Genomic DNA, 19240 nt, shown 5'->3' with positions numbered 1-19240 from the left:
GCTGAATCTTTTTTTTTGAGGGTTTTAACAAAAAATCGATTGATTTAAGCATCTGCCATTGATATATCAGAATGAATAATTATTTCTCACATAAGCTGAACATATTTTAAAAAGAAGGTTGACAAGTAGTTAAGAAGAAATAGCATTGATACTTTCAGTCCCAATTATTATAAATGGTTTGCATGAAATAACAAAGGAATAAACAATGGAAAATGATTTTTTGACAGTGCGTCATTCAACCAAATGAACAATTGTGCTTATTTCAGCAAGCTTCAGTCACATAAATTGGCTTTCTAAAAGACATGTAGACGCCTGTCACAGCCAATTTGAGTCATTTTTTTCTACTGTATTTTTATTTTTGTTTAATAGTTATGAAATATTTCTTGTGTGTTTGTAACATCCTTTTAGTTTGGGGAAATGGAATAATTACAAAAAGCATTCTGAATTCGAAAAATATGCCGAGCATTTTTTTATATGTGCTTAAGGAAAAACATCCATGGAAACACTCCTCCGGCAAACAAAGGCATGCAAAACAGAGTTTAGCTTTCATGAAAGATAGGTAGCTCTTTGTCAAACCACCAATGACCTGGGATGTGCAGCCTCCTTAGGGAAGTTTTATTGTTTTCATTCTTGTTTTCAGGGTGCTTAGAGTTCAGTAGTTGAATTATTTCCGCATTACAGCCAACAACAGGAAGCAAGAGAGCCAAGTATACAAATACTGTAATCATGCCTGACTTCGGGTTTTTACAATTAAGTAATTAGTTGAGTAGTAGTGAATGAAAATTTGCTGAAATACTAAAAATGCAGGTCAAACATTACATTATCTGTGTCTTGTACTACTTCAGGGCTCCATGAATCCTTAGTAAAAAGAGTTCATCTTGTCTTTTCCTGACTGTTGTTTACTATTCCGATCTCTACTGTTCACCAATACAACTTTGTCATAAAGGATCAAATTGTGATTTTCAAGTCTTTTCTGGAGGTAGAAGCTTTATGCTGGAATTTCCAGCTTTTAAATTTCTTTAATCCCTGGCCACGTGTACCTTAGTCACATAATTAAGGAAAAATACAGCAGCCCTGATTTGATTATCATTTAATATTCTTAGCCTATAAATATTGATGATTGTGCTTGCTGTGAATCTTAAAATGTTACTTACCCTAGCCAAAGTTAGATAATTATAACCATTAAATGCCATATGTTCCAAGTTAAATTTTTGTATGAAGTTTACTGAGGTAAAGTATAGAGACTTCTGGATTGTTGGCTTTTTTAGGGCTTTTTTTCTACATTTATTCCATCAGCTATAATATTTCAGAAGTGAGTCATGCAGTACCCTATATAAACTGGAAGGTAAAGTTAACTGTGTGGCAGTATCATGTCAGCTGCATTTGGGAAGTTCAATAACCTTGGACGTATTTCCGGGAGTTAGTATGGTCTAATCTACTTCAGACTGGCATCGCTTCATTCTACCAAAGTAAGGTGCATTCATAAAAGTAAAGAATTTTAATTTGGTATGTTAATAAAGGTCACAGAAAATGCTAGTATTGCACTAAAAAGAAATTCAAGTTTCTAATGGAGGAAGGGTGTTAATGCATGCATGCTAATAATAATGTGCACTTATCTGGTTTGTTTTATGCTCAGATGTCAAATCTCTTTGCATATATTAAGTAATTAAGCCTCTTTTGAAGTAGATAGCTCAAGTTTTATTACTACTATCTTTAACAAATGAATAAACTTTAACACTGAGAAGTTAAGTAACTTACCCAAGGTCATGCAACGGGCCAGCGATACAAGTAAGTATATTTTTTCTGCAGAATAAATATATCACAAAGTTTTTTAGAGCTGCCCGAGTCCTATGACAGTTGATTAAAGGTGGAAGTAGCATAGAGATGATATAGTCTAAGCAGAGTTCCTCAATTTTTATAGGCTTTTCTTCATGATTTGAGATATATAAAAAGTAGTTGTGGTCTGTGTGGCTACGTCTACACGTGCCCCAAACTTCGAAATGGCCATGCAAATGGCCATTTCGAAGTTTACTAATGAAGCGCTGAAATGCATATTCAGCGCTTCATTAGCATGCGGGCGGCAGCCGCGCTTCGAAATTGACGATCCTTGCCGCCGCGCGGCACGTCCAGACGGGGCTCCTTTTCGAAAGGACGCCGCCTACTTCGAAGTCCCCTTATTCCCATGAGCTCATAGGAATAAGGGGACTTCGAAGTAGGCGGCGTCCTTTCGAAAAGGAGCCCCGTCTGGACGCGCCGCGCGGCGGCAAGGAGCATCAATTTCGAAGCGCGGCTGCCGCCCGCATGCTAATGAAGCGCTGAATATGCATTTCAGCGCTTCATTAGTAAACTTCGAAATGGCCATTTGCATGGCCATTTCGAAGTTTGGGGCACGTGTAGACGTAGCCCATATGGCACAGACATAACAGATTAGGAGCCTAACTGGAAAAGGTCCAGAGAAGGCACACTAGGATGATCTGAGGAATGAAAAGCCTAGTTTTATGAGAGCAAACTTAGAGAGCGTGGCTTATTTTGCCTAACCAACAGACAGCTTAGGGAGATAGGGGAAGTGGCACAAGTGCCAATTTCTGTTGATTTACTGTCAAAAGAATGCCTAGAAAATGTGGATTTTTCACGGGTTTTGTGAACAAAACTCTTTGGTGTAGACATAGCCTGTGTGTTTGCGTGGTAGATAACAAGATACACACACTTGTATACACAAAAATAAAGAGCAGATCCGGGAGAGAGAAGGAGAGGTAGAGGAATGGACAAGCCTGTGATCAGGTTGAATGAAAGTTTGGTGTTTGAGCTACCTCAGCTTTCTTTGTTGAAATGCATGGCAAATCAGGATCTAGATTTTATTTTAATTCATAGAATTGCTCTTTAAATCACTAAAATATTATATTGCTGCTAGCTCAGGTTGGACCAAATCCACTCCTCTATTCCACGTAATCATTATGACACCCAAGAACGTTAGTAATGGAGCTAAACCCAGTTTTGTAATAGGTTACATAATCTAGGATATAATTGTAGATGAGATTTGGTTGCTGAAGCCGTGGTCTAGTTTCATCTGTCTGTCCTCCTCTTCCTGTTTCCTGACGGTCCTGTATTGTATGCATCACACTTCCTTTCATCATCTTACAGCACCAACGAATGTCAGAGGATGCATCTAACTTGTCTAGGTAATTTTTAACTTGTTCTTTTACTCTAACTTCTGAACCTAACTCATTTTCACCAGCATTCAGTATGTTAGGCATCCAATCACTGAAACAAAGTCATTAAGCACCTCTGCCATTTCCACATTTTCTGTGATAGTTTTCCCTCTCAATTGAGTAATGGGCCTGTCCTGTCATTGGTCTTCCTCTTGCTTCTAATATATGTACAGAATGTTTTCTTGTTATGCTTTGTCTGTTGGCTAATTTTGAGCTTGTTTTTGCATTGGCCTTTCTAATTTTGCATCTACATACTTTTAAAATGTGCTTGCATCATCATTTGTAATGACTTCGTTTTCACTTTTTGTAGGCTTCCTTTTAAAATCTTCTGGTTAAGCCAGCACGGTCGTCTGCCATACTTCCTATCTTTTCTTTGCAGTGAAATACTTTGCTCTAATCCCTTAATAATGTCTCTTTGAATATGTACTAGACCACTTTGCAACTTAGATTCCTTTATGCTCATTCAGCTTTAGAGCTGATTACATCCATTCTACTGATATCTAAGGGAGTTAAGTCAGTGTAAATTACATAGCAAAGACCTGGTGTAAATTACACAGCAAAGACCTGGAAGAAGATATAATTAAAATAGGGTGGAAACTACTTTAACGTATTTCTTCTTACAACCTTGGCTTGGCCTTAGATGCATATGGAACAATAATTTACCGTCCCTTAGACATCAGTAGAGTAAGAGAAGATAGAGCGGAGATTAAGTCAATATAGATGGATGATAGGTATTGTATGGTGATCTGAATTACATTTCACCCTTGAATCTGGTTCTATGAATGTATAGCCAGTTCATTCTAGATGGAATCTGAATTGGCATAACATGCACACCGAGGGGAGCTTAATTAGCTTCCTTTTAGGCTTCTCTAGGGTTAGGATTTAATTCTGTATCTGTAACTTTGGTGACTTCCATGTTGACATCATGCAAGGCCTTCAGTATGCTCTTGCTGTCCTCTTGCTGATATTTAATAACATTGGAGTATTTGAATAGTTAGATCAAATTCTCTCCTTGGTTACTGTTGGTGGGCACCTATTTAACTTGGAGCTGACTTTACACCATCAAGAAACACTCTTTTGATTGGTGTGACTTGCTTTTATTTTAACCTGTGTTCCTCATTTGTGTCAGTTAGATCACTCAGGGCAAATAAGTGGCACTTCTGCTAAGACTGATTCTAATTACTTTGTACCTAATAATTCACCCATACAGTCTGCAGAGTCAGCTAGAAAATGTGTTGTTTGCTTCTTAATGGGAATGTGATATGTCTGTGTCTTGTTAAATATTCGGTACCTTCCAACAGCTGATGAAGGGATCCTTCTGTGTGTGGTTTTATAGCCTTTTTTTGATTGTTATGAAATGAAGGTAAATTCATAATAATTTCTTTGTAGTATAACTTTCACCCATCAATATTATCATCACTTCACAACAAATGTATGCTATTTTGGAATGCTCAGATTAACTAGAACCAAAACTCACATATGCATATTGATGTTAATTAGGCTTTTTAAAAGCAATTATAAAAAGAAATTCTGTCTTATTTAGTTGGAATCAAGGTTCTAAAAATAATAACCTGATTGGAAAGTAGGTCCCTGATTCAACTCTTTCTTCATCTTCTTCATTTTTTTTCACGCATTAAATAATCACAAATTAAGGAACAAGAAAGTGCATAAGTTACTAATGCTCAAGGGCCATAGAAATTTCCATACAGTATAATTTATGCAGATTGTCTGTACCTACTGGATTTGTATTTCTTTATTTCCTATATTTTAATGCGAACATAAAATTTTTATTCTCTAGAGTAATTTTCAGTTACCAGTTGTTTTTGTTTTTTGTTTGTTTTAATTTAAAATGTCTATTCCTTGGATTTGTGCAGACACACAACTTGTTGTACATGTGAGGTCTGGGGTTTGGATCAGGTTTTTCTTCTCCCACCCCTCACCCCTCCATCCTTCCCCCAATATGGTAGTTGATTTTTTTTGCTAATATTTGATTTGATGAAAATAAAAATATATGGTAATTAATGCTCATTTGAACAAAATACAGCATAAACTGTAGCCACTGGTCATGCAAGTAATATGTGATGAGTGGGGATGTGGGATTTTCCATACATATTCAGGCCATCAGTCCACCAAGTTAAATATCCTCCTTTTGACTGTGAACAATATCTGAGCTTTTAGAATAAGTCCCTAGTTTTAATCATTTGTTAAACCAACCATGAAGTGCAGCATCAGATTATAAAGCTTCTTTCTTGATCAGGTGATTAGAAAGCATTTTCCCTACTCCTCACACATGACCTTGCTACTGCAAAAAAAAAAACCCTGAATTATCCTGACATATCCTGTTGGAGTGCCTGATCTAATAAGTACTTGAATGCATGGTGAGCCTAGGTTAATACAGTGGCTACATCTACACTGAGAAAAAACTTCGAAATGGCCATGCTAATGGCCAAATTGAAGAGTAGCAATGAGGCGCTGAAATGAAAATTCAGTGCCTCATTAGCATGCTGCTGGCCATGGCACTTTGAAAGTGCCTCATATTGCTCTCACGTGGCTCATCTACCCAGGGGTCCTTTTGAGGGGACCCTGCAAACATCAAAATCTCCCATATTCCCCCCCATGTAGACAAGCTGTGCGTGAGCGAAATGCAGCACTTTCAAAGTGCCACAGCCAGCAGAATGCTAATGAGGTGCTGAATATGATTTTTTTTAAATAATCTCAGGGGTCCCCTATTTTAGTCACATCCTATTTGTCTTTCATATAAATGCCCATATTAATCTGACATTCAATATAAAGTTGATTCCTGTCTGGCAAAATAATTGAAAATAAAGAAATATCTTCAAGCCTTTTCAGTTAAGTCCCCAAGATGAAACATTCTAGTATTGGTCTCACAAATGTAAAATTACCTTGCTGCTCATGACTGCCCTGGGTATTCCCCCACCCCCAGATAACATTAACCCTCTTTTGTCACACAATTGCACTCAAAGTGCAGGTATAGTTGCGTTACCATTATGACCCCTAAACCCTTTTCAGATTCACTGGTTCCCAGGATACAGTCTCTCATACTGCCCTTTTGGCTTGCATTCCTTGTTTCTAGATACCACAAAAACAAGCAGACCTATAGCACCTTAAAAGCTAACTAAAGGAGAAGAGGAAAAGAAAAACCCTCTTCTTCCTCTTCTCCTCCTTTCTTCCCTTCCTCTGTATCCTGGCTATATAATCCTGGATTCTTATCTGCTCCAGATCTGATGAAGAGGGCCTTACCCATAAAAGTCATTAGCTAATAAGTCTTTAAGGTGCTACAGGACTACTTGTTTTTTGTGAAGCTGCAGACTAGCATGACTGGCCCTCTAAGATTTGTTTCTAGATATGCACCTTTGCATTTGGCTTTATTAAAATGCACTTTTGTGACAAAGTGGTTGATGGCATCATAGTGCAATTGATGAAGACATTTGCACAAATGGCAGGGGCTGGTTATATACCAAAAATGTGGGTGCCTCTTGCTTCTGTTTACATGTAATTCCCCCAGTCCACTGCTTTAGCTGTAATGAAGGATGACCTTGCATACCCTTCACCCAACTGATCTCTTATTACATTACCAATGTCTTATTGGGTATGGAAGGAGTCTACTGAACAGGAAGTGGCTTTTCACTTTCCATGATCTCACTATCCAGTACTATCAATGTTACAAGGAGAAGGTGATGGTTTACAGGGATACTATGTTCATGTACTACAGCAAACCCAGATAATTTTGTAAGCAGATGAGTTGAAGAGGGTAACTACCCATGGGCAGTTAAATGCATGACAGAACTATATGTTACTCATATGTATATCTCCATTTGGTACTATAATTTACAAATTTTAACTAGATTGTGGTCCTTGATTTTGATCTCAAACCAGTGTAAATAAAGGTCACTCATACTTCAAACTTGGTGGATTTAAACCTATGTGACGAGTGTAATTGTGGTCAGAGTCGATTCATAAACCTTTCTTGTAGCCTGAATATTCCCCCACAGACTTCAAATAAAGCCTTTTTCTCTTTCCCTTGTTTATAAAACCTGATTTAAATTTGTTTGATTTCACTTGCACTATTGTTTATTTCTGTTACATGAAGATATCTTAAATTTGGTTAAACAAATAAAATTGTTTAGAAATTAATATAATCAGTGGATCATTGGAGATTTATACCCTATAATGATTGAAGCCTATTTCTCATAGAAAACTCACATAAACCTTTGTGTTTGTGATATATAGTTTAATTCTCAATGTCATGCTTGGTAGCCTATTAAGTTATAAAATTCCCAGTGTAAATGAAAGCCAAATAATTGCATGATATATCATTGACAATATGGTGAAAGTACTGTATCACTGGTAACCATATTTGTATATTTTCATGATGCTTAATATTTTATTCATCTCATTCACTTCATATGAGTTCTTCTCATTGGGAAGTTGGTTTGCTTAAGACATTGGGAGCATTAACATTTCTCATGTCCAACAATTTTCACTTTAAGCAGAGTTAATTATCTAAAATCATCTTTAAAGAGTATTTACAAAAAGCCAGGACAGTCCCTTTTCTCTGTCAGCACGGCTGAGCAGAGCCCACCCGACATTTTGTACATCTTCATGCCCATGATACAAAAGCTCTGCTATCAGCTACTATACAAGTGCTGTAGGAACCTGGCCATTACATTCTGTTTGGTAGGGGAAGAAGTTATCTTGTGTTGCTGTGGCGCTGCTGCCTGAATCCTTTTCTCTGCTTGCCGCCTTCTGATTCCTGTATTCCGAGACCACGTCTTGCAATGCAACTTGAAAAACCCCTTGGATGCATTGTACAGACGAGTCAAATGACATCTCCTTCCTTCAAAGGAAGGGTAATGACATCTTCAAGGGAAGGGGCTGCAAAGACTTAGTATTGTCTGTACAGTTTCTGAATACTGATATTGTGAAGTTGTACTATGAAATACTGCTTTATTATAGATGAGTCCACCATTGCTGAGAGTCCCTGTAGCATGTAAACTCCAGACTGATACCAATGTAAATACTTAAGGTTAAGGATGGTAGCTTCTCAGAAGTTATGCAAAGAAACACCTGCATCCTTAGAAACAAACCATTTACCTGGTTCCTCTGGAGAAACGGGAGGAAGAAGGGAGCAGTAGAAAATAATTGGAAGAATAAAAGTGAGGTTAAGTTAAAGAAACAGAAACAGGACCCAGAAGAGGCATGAGACAGGAGCAAGCAAGGTAACAGCTGCTGGGTATGGGATTCCTTGGGAGAGACTAGCTACCATGTAGCAGCCTGTGTGAGGTGGAGACACCCTATTTTCCTACCCCCAGATGGTTCCCCAGGACTCACAAGAGAAGAAGAAAGTAGAAAATGAGGGACATTTGTGGCTTCAGATGTTTAGAGTTTTGTATGCTCTGTAGTCTCCTGTGCTTTGCATCATTAAGTATAAAAAGCATAGGAGGATTAGACTGCACTGTGAGTGAAGGGCTGCATTGCCAATGCTGCATGCCCTAGGGAGAGCTAAACTATAAACCAAAATCTTCATGCCTTGGGATGGAGTTCAGGGAAATTGGTGTGCTTAGGTAGCTGGTGTGTCTCTGGTGTCAGATCTGGTCCTGGAGGGCCCAAGCAGGTGGGCTGAGGATCCTCATTTCTCAGAAGAGGTATATGGCTAGGGGGTATGTCTGTATTTACCTGGTGTTCGACGTGCCACGATTAATCTTTCGGAGTTCTGTTTTGCCACGTGTATGAAGATGTAGCAAAATCAATCTCTCTGGGCTCAGCGGTCAACTGGCATGGAGTAAGAGACATTGGCATGAGCCCAAAGAGCCCCAATCTACAGTAGGGCAGAAAGTTGATTCTCATTTATCAGTTCTAGCTACATTACTGGTGTAGCTAGAATTTCATGTCTGGGATCGAATTTGTTCCCTAGTATAGACCAGGCCTGGGAGTCAGTGTCCAGAAAATGTGCCAGAGAAACCAGAGTCTCCAGAAACACAATACACATTAGTGGATCCAGAACACAGAGACTTGGCTACTGCTCATAGCAGTTTAGTGCAAATGTGAGTAAAATATGGCCCATGGGTCACATCTGGCCCATCTAACATTTCTGCCCACTCTGCTATTACTCTCTGGGCCACTGAAAGACTACAGCACAGCAGGGCATGCAGATAGTAGCCTGCCTTCTGTGGTCCATGCCACTCCCAGCAGTGGCCAGCTGCTGCTGGCACAACTGTGTGTGCCCCTAGTGGCAGTGGGTAGGAGGCTCTGCATACTGCTCCCGAACTCTGCACGGTCCTCAAAACTCCCATTAGCCAGAACCCAGCCAATGGGAGGTGGGAGACAGTGCTTGCAGACATGTGCATTGCACAGGGACACATTCTCCCTTCCCTTCTCCTACCCAAAAGAGACCACAAAGACATGCGAGAAGCACCCAGCCACTTTCAGGAGCAGGGCAGAACCACAGCAGGCAGTCCGCCTACCTGAGGTGCCCTAATGCACTGCTACCTGGGAGCCACCTGTGGTAAGTGCCTCCCAGCCAGAGCCTGTACCCAAACCCCTGCCCATTCCTGACCCCCTTCCTGAACCCAAACTCCCTGACAGACCCCAAGACTCCTCCTGCACTCATGCCCCTTGTCCCAGCTTGGAGTTCCCTCCTGTATGCAAGCTGTCCCTGACCCTGCACCCCGTCCATTAATATAATAGAAATGTGCAGCCTATGTTGACTTACCCAAATACTTGGGGTGGCCCCTCCCATGAACATTATTGTCCACCCTTGGTCAAGTGTGTGTCTGGCAGCAAGTGCTTCCTAATATCTGTAATGGCAGGAAAGAAAAAAAACGGGATATTTCAAATTAGTCAAAACTTTTGGTGGGGGAGATGGTGGAGAAGAAAAACTTGAAGGAATGAGAGATGGGAAACATGGGTCAGTTGCCAACAGGGAGAGCACAGAAAGGCCAGGCACCAGACATTGGAACAAGGGCAGCAAGAATGGAGGGATGTAAGAGAGAGAGAAATTGATTGACACAGAGTAGAGCAAGAGGGGCTGGACAGACAACCATAAAAAGCAAGACAGAAGAAGAAAGGGAGTTTCTTTTGTACTCTTTGGCATGGCAAACAACTGTGAATCATTTACATCCCCTTAACCCCTAATTTAGAAAATGGTTGGCTATGAACTGTGCACACTGGCACCTCACTCGATGTAGATCTAAGAACTAAGTCGTTATTAATTTTTATTGAAAGTCTTAGATTAATAACCTGCTGATGTACACTATCTGATGAACTCACTCATGGGCCCCTGAAACCAATGAAAGAAATAAAACATGAATAAAAACCAGGGTAGTATTAAACATATCTCAGCCATCAAAAGAAAAATTGAAGCCACTGCAATTGCTAATGTAATTGGTGGATATGAGAAATCCTCACCTTCTCAGAAATTCAGAGTGCCCTTAATTCCCACTCTCAAAGGCCATTTCTACACATGCCACTTGTTCTGACAGTGGCATGCTAATGAACAGCCCAGAAAATGCTGATGAGGCACGGATGTAAATTTCTGACATCTCATTAGCATATGGTCACATGATTCAGAGTCTGGAAGAAGCTCTTCCAGACTCCAAAATTGTGTGTAGAAGTGTGGCCCCCAGGGGATCTCCCAGAAGGAAATCCTCCTTCCAGAAGCCCCTTCTTCTGGAAAATTCCGGGGGTCGTGCTTCTACACGCTATTTGGGGGTCCAGAAGAGCTTCTTCCAGACTCCAAATCACGTGACCGTATGCTAATGAGGCACCTGAAATTTACATCCCTGCCTCATTAGCATTTTCTGGGCCGTTCATTAGCAAGCCACTTTCCAAACAAGTGCCACGTGTAGAAACGGTCAAGAGGTGCTCATTGTCTTGAAGCATCAGTGTCTAGAAATACCCCAGTTCTCTTAAAAAGTGAAAAAAGAAGAAAGCTTGTCAGGTTATAGTGAGTGGAGTGATTATAAAAATCTAGATAAATTATTTTTTCCACTGATCTTCATTGCAAAGGATGTGGATATGTCTGCACTTACCTGAAGACTGAATCCTTCAGGGTCTATCTTCCAGTGTTCAATTTAGCATGCCTAAACTGGACAGGCTAAATCGAACCATCAGGGCTGTACAGTCAGCCCTGCTGCTACTGATTCTCATGAGGAGTAAGGGAGGCCAATGGGAGAATTTCTCCCTTCAACTTCCCTATGTGTAGATGGCCAGAAAAATCGATCTTTGGTACATGGATTCCAGCTATGCAATTGTCATAGCTGGAATTATATCCCTTAGATTGACTTTCGGTGTAGTGTAGACCTAGCCTGTGGGAGAAGTTTCCACCCCAAATCATTCTTTTAGATGACAAATCTGCAGAGCTATTGCAGATTCAGGTGTCTTAGAGGAGCTTATGGAACAAATTAATAAATTAAACAATAAGAAGTCAGCAGAATCAGGTGGTATTTATGTAAGCTCCAATGCAACTCAAATATGAAATTAATGAAGTATGTAACTTACTGTTTAAATCAGTCTGTATGTCAAATGACCAGAAGATAGCTAATGTATGCTATTTTTTTTAAAAATAAATAATTCAGAGGTGATAATGGAGATCCCTGGCAGGTAAACCTAGTGTCAGCAGCAAGCAAACTGCTAAAAACTACAGTAAAGAATAGGGTTATGTTACGCAGAGATGAACAATAATATTTTGTTGAGGAGTCAACATGGCTTCTGTAAAGGGAAATCATATCTCACCAATTTTTTTAGAATTCTTTGAGAGTGTCAACAAGTATGTGGATGAGGGTGATCCAGTGGGTATATGATAGCCTTGGATTTTCAGACAGCCTCTGAAAAGATCCCATGCCAGACACTCTTAAGCAAACTAAGCAGTCATGGGATAAGAGGTATGGTTCTTTCATGGCTAAGTAAGGGGTTGCAAGATAGAAAAGGGTAGTAATAAATGGTCAGTTTTCACAATGGAAAAAATGAATAGCAGGCTCCCTCGCTGATCTTTTCTGGGATATTTACTGTTCAACATATTCATAAATGATCTTTGAAAAGGTGCAAACAGTGAAGTGGCAAATATTCCTCATGATACTAAATTACTGAAGATAGTTATGTCCAAGGAAGACTGCAAAGAGTTATGGAGAAATCTCCCAAAACTGGGCAACAGAATGGCTGTTGAAATTCAGTGCTGGTAAGGACAAAGTAATGCAGACCAGGAAACATAATACCAGCTATACATACAAAATGATGGGGCCTAAATTTATTGTTATTGTTTATTGTTAAGAAGGAAATCATGGAGTCATTATGGACAGCTCTCTGGGAACATCCACTCAGTACGCAGCAGCAGGCGGGGCAAAAAAGCTAACAGAGTATTAGGAAAGGGATAGTTATTAAGACAAAACGTCATAATGTTACTATATAAATCCATGATAGAACCACAACTTGAATACTTCATGCAGTTCATGGTTGCTCTAACTTAAAAAAGAAATACTGGTTGAACCTCTCTAGTCTAGCAATCTCTCCTTGAGCAGCATTCGTAAACTGGCATGATTTTAGTTAGCTATGACCACTTATCTTGCATGTGGCCAAGTTTCTGGTGGTCCCATGAAGTTTGTTTACAGCCACCTGTCTTTGCTTACAGTGTTCTATGTTGATATTTAGCTATAATTTACCCGAAATGTCTTCTAAGATCCCTGTAAGCAGTGGAAGTGTTGATGATGCTGCTAGACAATATTGATCTCCTGTGGTCCAGCAACTTCTCTCATTCAGCACCAGTCATCTCCCACAAGTGCCACACTAAAGAGGTTCAACCTGTATTAGAATGGGAAATAATACAGAGAAGAGCGTCCGAAAATGATTGAGTGTATGAAACAGCTTCCTTTTGAAAAAAGAGATTAAAATACTGCCACTATTCAATTCTGAAGAGAGACCACAAAGGGGGGAATCTGACTGAGCTCTACAAAATCATGAATGGTATGTGTTATTTACCCTGTATTTTAGATTCAGGCATCAACCAATGAAATTAATAGACACAAGATATAGAACAAAGGTATGGAAGTACTTCTTCAGAGGATGCGCTATCAACTTTTGGAACTCATTGCCCAGTGGATTGCAAAGGCTAAGCATATAATTAGGTTCAAAAGAGAACAAAATAAGTTGTTGAAGATAAATCCCTAAATGCTCTGGGTTTCTCTAAACCTCTAGCTGCCAGTAGCTGGAACTTGATGGTATAAGGGATGGATCTCTTGAAAATTGCTCAGCTGTGTTCATTCCCTCTGAAGTATCAGGCACAGGCTACTGTTGGATTACATTGCATTTGGCTGGAAAGACCACTGATCTGACTGAGTATAGCCATTTTCATTGTCTTATGCATTGTTGCAAAGGCATTGTGACTTCATAGTTAAACATGAGCTCTGTTTAGCACTTCTGGAAGATTCTACTTAGTGTTTTCATATGACAACCACAGCATAACTGCCTCAAATTTACATCATGTAATCTCAGAGTAAAGCTTGAACTTTCTAAGGTGGTTGAACTAAATCTGTTAATTACTTTCCAAGTTCTAATTAAAAATTGGATAAAAAAAAGTTCATGTTCTGAGTCTCATGACTTAAGGCCTCATCCAGTTTACAAAGCAGAAACTCTGTAGCAAGAGCTCTTTAGAGTTACGTAACTATTTTTAAATGAACCATATGAAAAAGAAAATCTTCCTTATGTCATCTAGAATCTATGAATTTGTGGGCAAGTCAGACTATACTGAATACATGATAGGTGAGGTGTGACAGTCATAAGGGGAGATATATATATAGCTGCACCATTACACTGTAATTCACAGTAATCTGAAAGTGAAAAGGGTTATTTTCATTTCTTTGCCAATGCCATCCCATTGATCTTTATGGTCCAATGTATAGAAAGTAGTTTCCCATCGACTCTTCATAAGGAGTGGAGAGTTACTAGAAAGGTGTGTTACCTCTGACTGAGGATAACATAAATCAAAGAAATAAAATATATGAGTGTCACTTAGGCAATAAAGCTGCTTCTGGGAAGATTCGTAGCAAGTGCATTTAACTTTGTGTGGCAAGTGGTCTTGCTCCCATGTATTGATTGTTCAACTGTGCAGAATTTAATTCCAAAATAGAACATTTTATATTCATTTGAATACAAGTTGTTTCACCTCACTTAAAAACTATGTGAATACAAATATTATAAAATAAATCAACTGGAATATTAACGTGACACTTACTTTTCAGTGTCTTATATATAGATCAATATAAACAAGTCATTGGTTGTTTGAAACTTTAGTTTGTACCCCCTTTGCTTGTGCTTTTCTCGTAGCCTTTTGTAAAACTAGACAAATATCTAGATGACTTGTTGTACCTTCTGGAAGATCTTGCGTCCCAGTCAGGGGTCCACATATAATTTCGAGAACCACTGATCTGGTCACTCTTCCTGCTCTGGGGAACTGATACTACAGCCCTTATTCATAGGAGTAGTCCAGTGGAAATCAATGATTGGTGACTACCTCCCATGGTTAAAACCTGCAGCTCAAGCTCCTGAGGCAGAATTGTCCTACAACAAACCTTCGAGTCTGTTTTGAAAATCACTGGTATTATTTATGCAAAAACCTCCCTTGGCAGATTATTCCATTGTCAGACAGACTTTACTGTTATAAAATATTCTAATATTATATTTATTTTCTACCGGCCCCTGTTATGGCTTCAGAACAGTCATCCTTACATTGCCACCCTCAGCTGGAATGACATTCAGGCATGCATTATTTGTACAATCATAACTCCCTTGAAGTCAGTAAGGCTGCATCTACACTAGCAAGTTTTTTCAGAAAATCTGGCCCTTTTTTGAAAGAACATATGGAGTGTCTACACAAAAAATACGCTCTGCAATCCAAATTTGAAAGATTGCGGCTCTTCTTCTGGAAGCCCTCTTCCGCTCCCAGATCAGGAAGAGTGCCGTCTTTCTAAAGCGTCTTCCAAGAAAAAGCACGTGTAGATGCTCAGTGGGCCCTTTTTTGAAAGAGCAGACCTCATGGTGTTGGATTTTTCGATCCCTGGCCCATTCTTTTGAAAGAGCAGGGGCTGTGTGGATGCTCTCTATCAAAAGTGCAGATCAGTCGCACCTTATTTACATATTGTTACATGATCACGCTTCTGGAAGAGGCTTTTCTGGAGGCAAAAACCACCCTGTAGCTGGAGTTCCTTTGAAAACAAACCCCGTTTTCTAAAGAACCCTTCTTCCTATTTTGTTTCAGGAAGAAGGGTTCTGTCAAAAATCCTCTTCTGGAAGCACAATCACACGAGAATATGCAAATGAGGAGTGAGAGAGATAAATCCATGCTTCATTTGTATTTTCAATCTTGCTCATTTGCATTCCACTTGTGAAAGCAGAATGCAGTGTAGATGTAGCCTTAGAGTGTAAGCTCTTTTGCCCAGTCTGTTTTTTGTTTTGAGTTTGTATGGCACCTAGCCCAATGAAATCCTAGGCTATGATTGGTCTCCTTGGCACTACCATAAGACAGCTAATAATAATCCCCTCCCTCATCCCCAATAGACTTTTATTTTTGCATGTATTCAGAGTGACAGAGATCAGGGTGAGCATGCAGCCCAAGGACCAAGAGGCCCCAGTCCTGCACAGCGTTTGCACATTGTGTAGCTTTACTCCTGAGGGTAAAGCTGTATGCATGTGTAACTGCTTGGCAAGTTCAGAATCTAACGTTTTACTGGGAGATTAATACCTGAACAGCACAGTGGTGAAAATGAAAAATAGTCATCTTAATTGCTAAGAGCAATGAACCTGTGTTCACATTTCAATAGCAAAAAGATCAAAGGGGGATCAAAATTGTCTACTTTTTTCCCCCACTTTCTAACAGTATCGTGACATTCCTATTCTTCATTTATCACCTGTGTAATTTCTGTGTTTTTCTGCTGTGCCGCACAGCAATTTTGGGATTGGTGGAAAATGGCTCAGCCTCATTGAAGAACAAAAACAGAATGGAAATTTAAAAACAAGCTACAATACAGCATAAAAAGGCTGCTGGAGAGACTCTGTATGCTACAGCTCTTGCAGAGAATTCCTGCGGCCACTGATGCTGCTGATCAATACTTGGTGCTGCTAGTTGGGTCACAGATTGTAACCTTGGCAATTAATAATAACTTTCTCAAGTTCACTGTGGAAGACAGGGACAAAGGGAGCATGCTTTCACTGCACCGAATGCCTCAGGGAAAGGACAGGAGAAAAATGGAGTGAGGAATTTAGTGCAATAAAGCACTATACAGCTAACATACACTGGTGGATCAATGTCAGTATTAGCAGGGTGCTTCTCTCTAGGGAATCTTCCAAATTACAGATTTGCAACTACATGTGGGTTGCATGAGACATTGATAACACTGCCCCAGAAGGAAAAGTATGATACTCTCAGGGGAAACACATGCGGATTATAAAATAGATGAGGATAAATGACAATTTATGGCAATACTATCTTTCATAGTGTGTTATAATGTTAACTGCGCAAGGATAATACGTTGGCAGTGTTATCTCTAAGGGTTTGCCCTAAGTGAATGTCCACCACTACCAGTCACAATCACCCAAATATTTATTGATGCTTTTGCTTCTTCCAAGGTTTTGCTTCGCTAGACAACAGCCTATTCTGCCTACATCTTAGGAGAAAGACTTCTGCAAGCATCTTTCCCAAACTAATATTCAGTTTGTATCTCCCTCGGAAGTTAAAATAAACAGCCCTAACGCAGGCAGTCCTTCCAGAAGAGAATACTAATGCCATGCCATTTGTTCTTTCTTGCTAACAGACCTTGAAAATTTCAAGACAAGAACAAGAAGTACAGTGTCAGTCCGACAGGGTCAGGGAATGGTTTTGCTGTGTGGACCACCACCACATTCTGGAGGTAAATTATATTAATAATACTCATTCCAGTAGTCAATGACAGTTTGCAAGTTTTTCATCTCTTGCTCAAGAACAGGTTTCCAGAGAGTTCTTAAAGTTTCCATCCAGAGAGGAAGCTAGTGATAGTGTTGGATTGAGAGAATGATCCATTCTTAATGGTTCTTGGTGGGCACACAGATACTGGGCTTACAGGTAAATGCATGCAGGGAAGAGGAGAAAACTTAGGTAGGTGCCAGAGCATGCCAAAGTGGAACAGATGAAACCAGATTACATGGACTTCAAGGAAGCTATTTATACTTTGCATGTTTCGTCTTGTGCAAGTGTTCAGGTGGTGGAGAGGGTCACCATATGGAAGAGGGTGGCTCACATGTCGAGCCTTTTTCCATTGCATTATTGTTTCATTCACAATGATGAATTTCACTCTCAGTGCAAGAAAACATGTATCCTTCACACCAGATTTAGCCATGAGGTGCAAATCCTTCTGGAGCCAATGAGATTTGCACCCACTTACTCTAGGGCTAAATTTGGCCCTTCAGTATGTAGTTTTAAAACAGAAGTGGCCAAACGTTTTGGCCTGAGAGCCACATCTGGGTATGGAAATTGTATGGCGGGCCAAGGTAGACTGGGGTGTGGTGTGGGGAACAGGGGCTCTGTAAGAGCTGTTACTGATGTGGGAGTGGGATATCTCATGGGGTCTCTCTTGGGGAGAGCTCTACAGGGGCAGTTCTGTGAACTTCTAGAGTCTCTGCTGGCAGTGACACAAGGCAGCAGAACCCCTGCTTAGGATAGGTGTGACCCCTGAGCTTGAGAGTGGAACTGTAGGAGACCAGGATGCAATATGACATCTGGGGGAGCAGTCACATAGGGGGTGGAATTCTAATCCCAGAAACAACATGGTGAACTTGTGCCTGAGCAGTGTGGCTGTGCATGCTGGAAGATGGTGCAATTCTGAGTCAATTTGTGAGTCCAGGGAGTGTCGGGGGATGTAATGGGGCAAGCCCCCAATCCCACTCCCTCGTGGGAGCACTGGACAGGCAGAGCAGGTTAAGCTCCTGACCCTGCTCCTTGGCAGCAGCTTTAGTCTGTCCAGCCAGATGCGGCGTGTGTCCTTAATTCTCCTCCCACCCCCAATCCTCCCATTCATTTGCTAAGACTTAAAATAATGTGGGGAGAAATGAAAGGAAGTAAGCAAGTTAGTGAAACTTTCCAAATACAAATTACCTTAAAATGTGGTGTATAACATCCTTTTTATTCTAAATATATTCCTTTTATGAAGGAATATTCAACTGTCTTTAGCAGGGAAATGAAGAACACACTGCAATAGCCCATGTATGTGAGGCCTAAGATGATTTGTTCTCTTCTGACAGCATGTGATGTCTATCAAACCTCAATCCCCAGTGCATATCAGCATCACCGATGCTGGTGTTCAGACAAGTTAACAGGGAAGTTTCAATAAAAACTCAGTGTTTCTCAGCGGCTAAGCAGATTTTATAAACTCTGAAGACTGTAGAGTCTACTTTACTGCAACATTGCTTTAAAAGAGAGTAATGAAAAAATTAGGAAATTTTAAGGAATTATTTTAAATTAAAATTGTATAAAGATCTCTTATTATAGCCTACATAGATATGTAATGAGTGGCACTAAGAGTAGCTTGGTTGGCTGAGTGTTTTAAACGTATGTTTCTATATTGCAGTTCTCACAAATCAAGCATTGGAAAGATAGTTAACCATCTATTGTATTGATTGAGTGACTGATTGATTGGACTCAATTGCAGGCAATGCATTTTGTGCCCAACGATCAATGAAGTATATCATGCAACTTCAGATTATTTGTACTGATCACTATGATCAACACCCATCTATTTTAGCTGGATATACAGCCAAATGGTATTTACAATAAACCACATATAACTTTTCAGGTTATTTCTCCCTCTTCTGACTTTTTTTTTTCCAAGCATAATCATGTTTGCAAATCTATATTCCATTTTAGTTCACTCATGAACTAAAAATTGCCTGGCAAACCATTAGCCATGGTATTGCTTTTACTGCTCAGATATAATGAGGCAAGTACTTACTAAGCCCATTTGTTTTTGATCAGCTGTCAAAAAATCTTGTCA

At 39.8% G+C, this 19240-nt stretch overlaps 1 protein-coding gene across 1 annotated transcript in view; it reads left to right on the top strand.

Moving 5' to 3' along the window:
* LOC142018847 (contactin-4-like) overlaps nt 1-19240 on the top strand; it is a 242264-nt gene that overhangs the window by 44484 nt on the left and 178540 nt on the right. Inside the window, exon 3 of the mRNA XM_075005012.1 lies at nt 17030-17125. Within this exon, the coding sequence (XP_074861113.1) occupies nt 17030-17125 (96 nt within the window). The remainder of the gene's footprint in view (nt 1-17029; nt 17126-19240) is intronic.

This window comes from Carettochelys insculpta, chromosome 11 (assembly GCF_033958435.1).
Source record: "Carettochelys insculpta isolate YL-2023 chromosome 11, ASM3395843v1, whole genome shotgun sequence".
NCBI classification, from domain to species: Eukaryota; Metazoa; Chordata; order Testudines; family Carettochelyidae; genus Carettochelys; species Carettochelys insculpta.
Note: the sequence above shows the minus strand (reverse complement) of the source record. Positions and strands in the feature narration are given on the sequence as shown.